At 46.1% G+C, this 11,188-nt stretch overlaps 2 protein-coding genes across 2 annotated transcripts in view; one reads left to right on the top strand and one right to left on the bottom strand.

The window, feature by feature from the left end:
- SPCS2 (signal peptidase complex subunit 2) overlaps nucleotides 1–10,165 on the bottom strand; it is a 12,151-nt gene extending 1,986 nt beyond the window's left edge. Inside the window, exons 1-3 of the mRNA XM_029911555.1 lie at nucleotides 10,094–10,165; nucleotides 2,601–2,684; nucleotides 687–859 (exon numbers count right to left, since the gene is read on the bottom strand). Of these exons, the coding sequence (XP_029767415.1) occupies nucleotides 687–859; nucleotides 2,601–2,684; nucleotides 10,094–10,132 (296 nt within the window). The 5' untranslated portion in view covers nucleotides 10,133–10,165. The remainder of the gene's footprint in view (nucleotides 1–686; nucleotides 860–2,600; nucleotides 2,685–10,093) is intronic.
- A 236-nt stretch (nucleotides 10,166–10,401) lies between these two features.
- The window catches only part of XRRA1 (X-ray radiation resistance associated 1), a 55,925-nt gene continuing 55,138 nt past the window's right edge, over nucleotides 10,402–11,188 (top strand). The window contains exon 1 of the mRNA XM_026651701.1: nucleotides 10,402–10,490. The gene's annotated coding sequence lies outside the window, so the exon portion shown is untranslated. The remainder of the gene's footprint in view (nucleotides 10,491–11,188) is intronic.

Here is an 11,188-nt window from a genome sequence, read left to right on the forward strand (position 1 = left end):
AGGTCAGTGGAATAGTAGGGGTTAGAAGCCCAAAACTCCTGGCTCTCAGCTTTGTGCTCAGTTTACCAGCCCACACTGCCCCCCTGAGACTATCTGCACAATTCAGAGAGATTGCTGTATATACAGAGAAATGTTGCACCCTTTAGCCATCACTCTGGACATGGTATCCTGAATTATCTGCACTAACTAACTCCTATAGCCAAACAGCAGAAACAAAGTCAGTATTCAGAATGGCAGAGTATGTGGCTGAAAAAAACCAGAATGGTAAAAGTTACTCAATACTTCAGATTTACTAACTGGTCTCTAAATGTAACTTACATTTATACTGCTGTCCTCTTCCCAATTTTTATGCTGCCTGTTATTCCTTGATGGCAGCCTCTGACAATTGCTCCTGCTTGCCATTTCACTCCCAGCACCTGATCTGTAGTATCACAGGAAGCAGATGGTGCTATAGGAGTCTGTCTACAGAAATACAAGTTTCTTACACTAAAATAAAGTGGAAGAGGCCTCGTATGTTAAAATAAAATACTGAAGTAGAAACCCGGTAAGTCCCACTGTGTGTGAAATTCAGACAGGACCTATCAATTGTACTTCTATGTCTGCTAAAAGAGGGAAAGACAACTATGGATTTTTTTTTTTTTACTTGTTGGGGGAAGACAAACACATGTCTTAAACCTGCAGCACACAGGAAAGGATATGATACCACACAGAAAGCGAGAACAGGTTTAGATTCAGGAAAGGGATGCAGATAATCCCAAATCAAAGCCACGACGGCAAAGAGACAGGAGACTGTGCAGATGATGAGGCGGCCATCGATCAAACAGAAATTCTCCACATACTTGTACTTTTCCAGGAGAACCTGATGGGAAAGCAAAGAGCCCAGTTTACAGATGGCTTCCAAAGACGACTTAAATTAATTCTCTATAGATGCACTAACTTTAACTGCATAATCCAGATGATTTTAATTAAAGCATCAGAAAGGGGAAAACCCATTCAAATCCAGGAGTGTCACAGAAACAGCAATAAACGTGGTGAGAATGCTGCAACTTTCGATATTTTTTATATCTAATTTAAATAGTCTTTAAATGTACATATGTTCTTTAAACTTTTCACTGACACGAGTAAAAGCCATTTTAAGGCTAACTAACCAATGTTATTAATGCAAAATGACATAGTAATTGAGTTGGAAGCAAGTGATTTCTGAGTCATCCACAGCTCCAGGAGGAGACACTCAATAGGAGTCTGATCCTGGAAATGTCTGCATACAGATCTGTCATTGACTTTCATGAGAGTTCTGTACAGAGCGAGGCTCCAAGGTGGAATCCGTAAAGGGACTCAAGTGTTGCAACACTGAGGGCACCTAGAAAAATCACAGGAGCAACAGTGCAACCCCCCCAAGCTGCATTAGGCACCTAGGCTCCCTATATGATGAACAGGGAGAGTCAGGCGCCTAAGAAAGGCGATCCACCAAAGCCAGCCTGCTAGGTGCAGAGCCACCTAAATCAGCCTACTTGGGAATTGGTCCTGCTTTGAGCACGGGGTTGGACTAGATGACCTTCTGAGGTCCCTTCCAACCCTGATATTCTATGATTCTATGCCAAATCAGAGGGGAAGGAGGAGGTGCTAAGCCCTGCTCCACTCACAGACACAGGCTCCTAAGTCTGGGCTGCAGGGAGGCGCCCAGCTCTGCTTGTGATTCACAAACCAGGAGAAGATGGGTGTAAATTGTGTGCAGGACTTGAAACAAAATGGCCAAGGAGGGGAGGGCCATTACATACAACCCATTAGCCTTGTGGCTAGGGTACTCCCACAGGATAGGGGAGACTCCTGGACCACGTCCTTCCTCCTCCTGAGGGGAAAATGGGATTTGAACAGGGATCTGCCACCTCTCCGGTGCGTGCCATAACTACTAGGCTACACAGGCATTCTAATTCGGTCACTGGCCCAATTAATACTGAAGTATTCCATTGCTTAATTCAAGTGGAACAACTGCAGGAGGAGACACTGAGGAAATCACAACAGACTATCCCATAGCCTGGTAGCTGGGGCACTCACCTGAGAGGTGGCTGCTCCCTGTACAAAGGGTGGTGGGACGACTTGAACTGGGGGTCCCCCACACCCTGGGTGAGTACCCTTTCCGCTAGGCTCAAGGTTATAAGGGAGGTCTTTCCGCCCCTGGCTGTTTTGTGTGGGCACCTCGGGTAAGTTCGATCGGGAAGGTGTGCTCAGAGGGTGCCAACAGGATTGGGCCCTCGCACATGACTTAGGGGACCGAACACCTGTCTTTCCTGGTTTGTGAAGGGCTTTGGGGCTGAGGTGGGGATAAGCCTCCAAATACCTACCAGAAAGCAGTAGTGCATATGTTCAGGAAGGAAACTGCCGCCCAGGTGCCTAGAGTGAAGCGGCAGTGAACATGCCCAGAGGGAAAAAACTTAGATGCCAAGTGAGTTTAGGCATCTACTGGGCTAGAGGCATCTATTGTGCCCCACAATAGTGCCTAAAAATGGAACTTAGGCACCTAAGTACCTTTGTGGATCCCACCTGCAGTGATTTCAAAAGGCCCATCGGGAGGCTAGCACAGTCAATCAGTCAGAATATACCTTTTTGGCAGAATCATCCAAAGAATTTTTCACAGCTGATCCATCCCACTTGTCAATTTTTACTGGTTTGTCATCAATCCTCCACTGCAATGCAAATTGAGAAATCAAGTCACTTCCAAGAACTTGGCATGGGTAAATATTTTATTTGTTTCTATACTGAATAGGAAGATAATAGCAAATGATAGCTCAAAGCCAAACTCAAAGGAGGTACTCCATAGCAAGTATCTGTATATGAACGACTGTCCAAAGATTAACAAAATCTAGTATCTATTACACAATTGTGCTGCAGTATGTAAGTGGATTGCACCGCAATTCAACATGATGTTAGACCCTCCAACCAGGCTTTTTTCAAAGCAGACCTCAGATTTAGTAGATTTTATTGTTGTGGCCATGATATACCAAGTTTTGAAAAGGTTTAATCTGATGAGTCTCATAAACAGCGCTGTAGAAATGATCCCGTAAAGCGACAATTTAAAATGGGGAGTGATTTTAATTTCAGTCCTATGCTTGCCTTTGTCAACAGATGTCACTGCCAGTGATAGGAATTTTAATGATGCTGAATGATTTGTTAATTCTTTTCCATCAAATCTTCCAAAGTACTTGCATTTGCTATGAAAACTCTCTCTCTCTCTCTTGCTCTCTCTCTCTCACACACACACTCTCTGCCAACACAGGTGAAATTTGAGGGGGGGAAAAATCAGGAATCTGATGAGGACAATTTAATGGCACATACAAATAAGAAGAAACGACAAGTTTCTCACTCAGACCCTAGACCAGCAGTTCTCAAACTGTGGGATGGGACCTCAAAGTGGGTCGCAACCCCATTTTAATGGGGTCACCAGGGCTGGTGTTAGACTTGCTGGGGCCCACGGCTGGAGTCCCACTGCCTGGGACTGAAGCTGAAACCCAAGCCCGACCGCCCGGGGCTGAAGCCAAAGCCTGAAGGCTTCAGCCCTGGGCGGTGGGGCTCAGGTTACAGGCCCCCCACCCAGGGCTGAAGCCCTTTGGCTTTGCCCTCCCACCCCCACGGCAGCGGGGCTTGGCTGGGCTCAGACTTCAGTCCCCCCTCCTGGAGTCGTATTGTAATTTTTGTTGTCAGAAGGGGGTCGCGGTGCAATGAAGTTTGAGAACCCTGCTCTAGACTAATGAGAGATTTCTTTAAGAAAACAAGGACAAAAATAATCCCCACTCTTTTAACCCAGCTATACGCTGGCCATCTAGCCACTTGGCAGTGTGAGCTAGTGGAAAGAGACCTGGGTGCTATTCCCAGCTCTGCCACTGTGTGCTGAGTGGCCTTGGGCAAGTTACTTAGCCCCTCTGTGCCTCAGTTTCCCCCATGTAAAATGGGGATAATGACTTTGACCTCCTTCGTAAAGCGCTTTGACATCTACTGATAAAAAGTGCTATGTACGAGTTGTGTATTATTATTACATTCAAATTTCCCACAAGTTGTCGCCCAGAGATGCGACCCTATTGCTTATGATGGGCCAAGTATAACTGCCTATGTGTAATGAAAGAGTTAACTCCCTCCCTAAAGTTCATAAAACTCTTAGCAATATCTGTCTTACATTCATTTGGCAGGACTTTGCAGTACTGCTTTGAGCTGTGTGTATTTTAAATAGCCGGATATTTCGATGGGACTTGGACCACATATGTTAGATTCTGGTAGGAGATATTCTGAACTTGCATTATTTCCCCAAGGTGAAGTTCACAAGACAGTTTACAGATTTAGTGCCAGAAGAGCACATTTCTCTCTCGGGTTAAAATAAACTACACCTCTACCTCGATATAACGCTGTCTTCGGGAGCCAAAAAATCTTACCGCATTATAGGTGAAACCGCGTTATATCAAACTTGCTTTGATCCACCGGAGTGCGCATCCCCGCCCGGAGCGCTGCTTTACCGCGTTATATCTGAATTCATGTTATATCAGGTCAAGTTATATCAGGGTAGAGGTGTATTTTAAAAGAAGATGTTTGCCCTGATTTACTTCTACAGGCACTGAAAAATAATCATACAATTCTGCTCTGAGACACACAGGCATGAATCGCTGAATGCCTAGGAAACTTCAGCACATGTGCAAGCGCAGGAGCTGATTTTACAAGGCAGAGTAGTAACAGGCCCTTTGTATTTAACTCACAGGGCCAGTAGTGAACATAGCCCTTGTTTTGGGGTAAGTTTAAAATAGAAGATATTTATGGAAGGCCACTGGACCCCGATTTTTACAGCAATCCTAAGGTTAGTATAGAATGAATCATAGGTGAGAAAACCTTTTCCCACAGATTATAAAGGCATACAAGTCAATGATTTTTAGATTTTTTTCCACCCTCCATATTAGATCATCCACAGGGATTTAGTTGAACGCATGTGTTTGGGATGGGGGGGACAGAGAGGGGAAAGTGAAAAAGGTTGAGGGGGAAGGATTTCTGATTTTCTTTCTAATAACTAGATTGGTAGCCAAACCTCGAGTAAGCTTCACATCCCCACACCACCTCTGAGTCCCTCCATTCCTCCTTATCTGTTGGCAGAAAGAGAGCTAGAAGAAAATAATTAAAATGTCATGACTGCCCACAAGCATTTCCTATTCATCCTTCGCCAGAACATCTAGGCTCCATTTCTCAATTGGGTGGGGTGGGGGGTGGAGTGGAATCCAAAAGTTTTGTGGGAAGTTACTTGCCTACAAGCGGTTGTATTTTGATTACTAGAGCCTTAAAATGTATTCCTGTTCCAAAAAGAAATTACGTAAAAATGGCACCTTCTTATGCTACAGATCTGCTGTGTGTGTCACTCAAGTGTCAAAAATAAGTTATTACTGTTAGACCTGCAGAGTCAACATAGAATAGCTTGATCCTGTTCTGTTGCTGATGTACAGACTAGAACTGTGAACTGTCAATTGCAGGACCATGTTCTGTCTTCTATTACACCCATAGTACCCAATGGAACCAACAGTGTTACAAAGAGGCAAAAGTGTTATTTGACCTGCAGAATCTTTGTTACTGATGGTGAAGTACAAGGAGAGGCTGAATTTTCAGGGCTGATAGAAAAACTAGCTTTTTACTTGTGAAATTGAACAAATTTGATACAAAAGGTAACTTCAACAAGCCATATAAAAGTCTCTTTTTGGAACTGATCTGCCCGCTTTGAGATGAACTGTGAAAAATCAGAGAAATTCTCAATTATTTCTATGTGCCCTTTATTAAATTACCAGAACAAATATTTTTCTGAAGCGACAATAACTAGTTCTCTCCACAAAGTCATTACTGTATTCCTGGGCTTGTTCCTAAGACATGAAATGAAGGGAAAAAGTGACACTTGGAATCCAGCGATATTTAAAGGGAAATTGTCTCCATGTTTCATGATTAAACATTTAATATTAACTTAGGTTAAAAGTGATCTCTGAACATTTGAGCCACTGAATAAAATGTCTGTGTTCTAATAAAAGAATCCCTCTCATAAAATGTGAAATGTGTAAGAATTCACAGGTGTCCATTATAGGACAATTAGGGATAGACGATAAATATGGAGATGAACTTGATTGTATTAAAAATGTTTGTTTATTGACATGTTGGTCTATATTGCTCACTGCTTTAGTAACCGAGTGCCTCACATTAATGAATTTTGCCTCAACCCAGTGGGTTAGGATTTACCCCTCTTACTTTTTTTGTTTTTTTTGCATGTGTAGCTACCCCCATGCCAACCCTAGAAAATGCACAGCAGTTTGTTCAGGAGGCAGCAGCAATGGAGAAGCCCTGCTGACAGGTGGTAATCTCTTTTAGAAGCTAGGTACAGTAGAATCTCAGAGTTACTAACACCACGGGAATGGAGGTGGTTCGTAACTGAATAAAACTTTATGATTATTCTTTCAAAAGTTTACAAGTGAACATTGACTTAATACAGCTATGAAACTTTCCTATGAAGAAGAAAAATGCTGCTTTCCCTTTATTTTTTAGTAGTGCATGTTTAACACAGTACTGTACTGAATTTGCTTTCTTTTTTGGTTTCTGCTGCTGCCTGACTGCATCTTCTGGTTCCAAATGAGGTGTGTGGTTGACTGGTCATTTCATAACTCTAGTGTTTTGTAACTCTGAGGTTCTTCTGTACTTATATGCTTCCACCCCTCCCAGTACCCAAGTGCTTACAGTAACACCAAGACTCATTTGTGTAAACTACCACCATGTTAATCCTTCCTCAAATCCTGCATCTCTGCAAGTTAACACACACAAAAAATACCCCATTATGGAAGGAATTCAACATGTTCACATGTCAGAATTAAGTCACCGCATGATCTTTATCTTGGTCCTTCCTCACCCCTTTCACCCTGTCATTTTTATTTTATTAGATTGGGGCATTTTTAAGAGAGTGAACTTGTCTTTTCACGTATTTCTAGGAGGCACACAGCACACGTTGGGGTACTGTAGACATAAATAATCAGATGTCTTGCAAGGTCATCTCAGGATAAACAAGGATCTTCCTGCACAAGTCGCTCCAGTAAAACCCACTTGTATACTACATCCAACCCACAACCTTCTATGACAAGGACTGAGTGAAAGTGACACCCAAGTTCTTAAACCACCTCACTGCCTGGAAGCAAGTCTCCTCAACAAGCAAGGGGCATAAATGAGGAAACATCAGATACTCTATCTTATATTTGGAAGTAATTTCACCAATGGGCCTCTACTACATGGAGCAACAGGGGATCTCAGATCAGCCCTCAAAAGATGGTTTATGTCAAATCCCTAAGGGATGACAGCATGTCATCACCACTAATTGACTCCCATCTTACACAACAACATCAAAAGAGAGGGATTCAGACCTTGAAGATGGAGCGAACATCTGCATGTTTAAGAATGGTTGGCACCCTCTCCTCCACATGAGGTTAAGTAGCCAATAGGAACAAGTCAGCATCGTATGTAGATTATGGTTGTAATAAAACTATTTCAACTCAACTAGAGAGACATGCTTATCTCCCCCCCCCCCCCACCACAGTTCCTTATATCTCCTTGTCAAGTGCTGGAAATGGGCCATTTTCATAACCACTACAAACAGTTATTTTTCTCTCCTGCTGACAACAGCTCACCTTAACTGATCACTCTCCTTATAATGTGTATGGTAACACCCATTGTTTCATGTTCCCTGTGTGTGTGTGTGTGTGTATATATATATATATATATCTTCTGTATTTTCCACTACATGCATCCGATGAAGTGAGCTGTAGCCCACAAAAGCTTATGCTACAATAAATTTGTTAGTCTCTAAGGTGCCACAAGTACTCCTATTCTTTTTGTGGATACACACTAACACGGCTACTACTCTGAAATCTGTCAGGTTGTGGCTATCAAAATCTGGACCCGATCTAGCTTATCGTCCAAGATGAACTGCAAGCCCTACTAATGGAGCAAGAAAGTATGGAATAGTCAGTATGCAAGGTACTCAGAAAAGTTCTACCTGACAGTATATTTATAAAACACTAGAAGTGTGCTAAATATTTGTTCCTTGCGATGGCATACCTCCTGACCTTAGTCTTAGCTCTTCTGTAAATCTGAATACAAACCCTTGTAACCAAAGATATTCAGACACCAACAGTTCTCCAGATATTGCCTCACCAACATGTACCCCAACTGCTTTGCTCCCTGAGATCATCAGGTTTCATTAAAGCCATCCAAAGCATCCCAGAAAGAATCAACATGGCTGAGAAAGAACAGGTCTCAGGTAAGAGTGTGCGCACGCATGCAAGCAGAAATCCTGAGGAGGATACACCAGATTAGAGTTTGGGTTTCCAACAGATTTAATGCACTGTTACTGAATGGCTCAGTTTCTGCACCAATTGGACAGTCGCCATTTCAGAAGATAAAGATATTTATATTCCCCAGCGCACATTGGCTTTGGTTGCACTTTAAATAACCACAATTAAGTGTTTACCAAGCACATTGAAAATAATGAGGATACTTCCAGAAGGCATCACACTAAAAACCACAAACTGCTGCCATTTGAAATCCGAAAATTAAACATTTGCTTGCAGCAAGAAACTTGGAAGTATTTAATTTAAAAATAAAACCCACATTGTTCATGGCAACAGTTAACACAAGTGTTTTTAAGAGATGACTGCAGCTCTAAAAGCCTACAGCCTACAGGATATCTTGATCTCAAATTCGATTGTCCCATTCCAGGCCAAAGTCAAAGCTGGTGCAGAGAAAGGGAGAAATAAAGAGGCAAACACCTTGCCCTTCAAAACTGGGCTGAGATCACCAAACTCACTTCATATTAATAACCATATGCATTAGGCCAGATCTACACTACAAACTTTTCCCAGTATAGCTATGTCTGTCAGGAGTACAATGAGGTACAATCTGTAATTGACAAAACCGTGCCAGTAAAAGCCCCTATTGTGGACATCGCTTATACCAGCAAAACTCGCACTTTTGCCAGCAGAGCTTATTTTGCTCCGAGTAAGGTGGTGGTGGTGGTGGGCATTTGGAATAAGCAATGCTGACACAAGCTGAAGTCATACTAGGAGCACTTTGCTGATCTTGTATAGCTGTACCAGCAATATGCTCCTAGTGTAGACCGGCCTTAGTTTCCTATGTTTTGTTACTTCTGCATTTTACTTCCTACCATATGCTGCACATGCCAGGCAAAGAGACAACACCGAAAAGGAACAAAGCAGAGGGACCAGTTACAGCTGTCCATTATTTCAAATGTGCATTTACAGAACCACACCTCTGTGCGGCGTAGATTCCGATAGCAAAATGCTCCGTGAAGCAGGGCTGGTACTAAAGAGTGCCTGGAGAGGAGCATGTGAATTGCTAGATGTGATGTTGGCAGCAGAGGGCTTGCTTGAGCAGAGAGCCCTGTTTCAATGCTCACATGTGGCATATACATGCCAAAATCACCATTTCAATGTACATAGGTGAGGAAGCCTTATCGGACCAAAGAGCCCCCCTCCTATATTCAAAGTGGGGAAAGGGGAGCACATATGGGTGCAAAAAGCCCTGCTTCTATACTCATGGGGAGAGAGCCATGTAGAGGTCTCTCGACACTCAGATACAGGGTGTGAAGGATGTTCTTCTGTGGGGGTGCCAGAACTCCTGTGCCGAGGGTCACGGAACCAGCACCAGATGGATGCCTGTGCCCCTATACCAGGGCTCATGGAGGTAATGCTCTAAGGGGCCAGGGCTCCCACCTCAGGGTTCAAAGGGGAGAGAGTGCACCAGGATCAACCTGTGATCAGTGAGGGGGATCCCTGGGGGCACACAGGAGATGGCTGGGGTGGAGGAGCAGGGACCAGCCTGCACCCAGTGACGGGGGTACTGGGGGGGATGTACAGGCGGCTCTGGGCGGGGGGGGGCAGGGATCAGTTCCGGGTGTCCCCCGCCGATGGCCACAGAGGCCCCCCGAGGGGAGGGGCCTGACCCCGGGCTGCAGCGCCTGAGCCAAAGGCCCCTGGTCCCAGCAGCGGGGCGCCCCGAGCCCGCTTCCCCTCCCCCAGCCCGCTACCTTCTCCAGCAGCCCGTTCTTGCCGCCCTTCGCCGCCATCTTCTCTCCTCCCTCCACCCCGCCCCCTCCCGCGGCTCGGGGCGACCTGTGCGCCGGCGATTGGCTGCGCAGAGCAGCCGCGCAGGGGCTGACGGGATTTCTAGCACGTCTGCCTCCAAAGAAAACTACAGCTTCCGCCGCTTGGGGCACATGACCGGAAGCGCGCGCCCCGGCGCACCCCGGGATACGTAGTTTTTTGCGTGGCCTGATCTGTTAGAGCCCTCGGGAGCGTCCCTGTTGCTATGGAGACTGAAGGGGGAGAAGACAACATGGCGGCTGCCTTGTGGCCCTGATAACCAGCGCGCAGAGACCCCGCCAGGGGCTGACGCTCCCCAGGACGATGGCGAGGGAAGCACAGGTACTAGCAGCACCCACAGGGGAGAAATGGGGTGAGAGGGGCCCCGCGCAGCGTCTTACCGGGCGTTAGGCTAAAGGCCTCTCTAGGAACTGGAGGACCAAGAACTCTATGATTTTAACTTGGCTCCAACGCTTCACCCCATTGGGGACTCCCAACTAAGTCAGGCCGCAAACCGCCCTGGTACCTCACGGCAACCAGGCGCCGACTCCCTCGCACTGCATCCCCCACTGGTACCTCACGCCAACCAGGCGCCGACTCCCTCGCACTGCATCCCCCACTGGTACCTCACGCCAACCAGGCGCCGACTTCCCCCGCACTGCGTTCCCCACTGGTACCTCACGCCAACCAGGCGCCGACTCCCTCGCACTGCGTTCCCCACTGGTACCTCACAGCAACCAGGCGCCGACTCCCTCACACTGCGTTCCCCACTGGTACCTCACGCCAACCAGGCGCCGACTCCATCGTACCACGTCCCCCACTGGTACCTCACGGCAACCAGGCGCCGACTCCATCGTAGCACGTCCCCCACTGGTACCTCACGCCAACCAGGCGCCGACTCCCCCCGCACTGCATCCCCCACTGGTACCTCACGGCAACCAGGCGCCGACTCCATCGTACCACGTCCCCCACTGGTACCTCACGCCAACCAGACGCCGACTCCATCGTACCACGTCCCCCACTGGTACCTCACAGCAACC

Source organism: Terrapene carolina, unplaced genomic scaffold (genome assembly GCF_002925995.2).
Source record: "Terrapene carolina triunguis isolate 2854851 unplaced genomic scaffold, T_m_triunguis-2.0 Scaffold97, whole genome shotgun sequence".
Classification (NCBI taxonomy): Eukaryota; Metazoa; Chordata; order Testudines; family Emydidae; genus Terrapene; species Terrapene triunguis.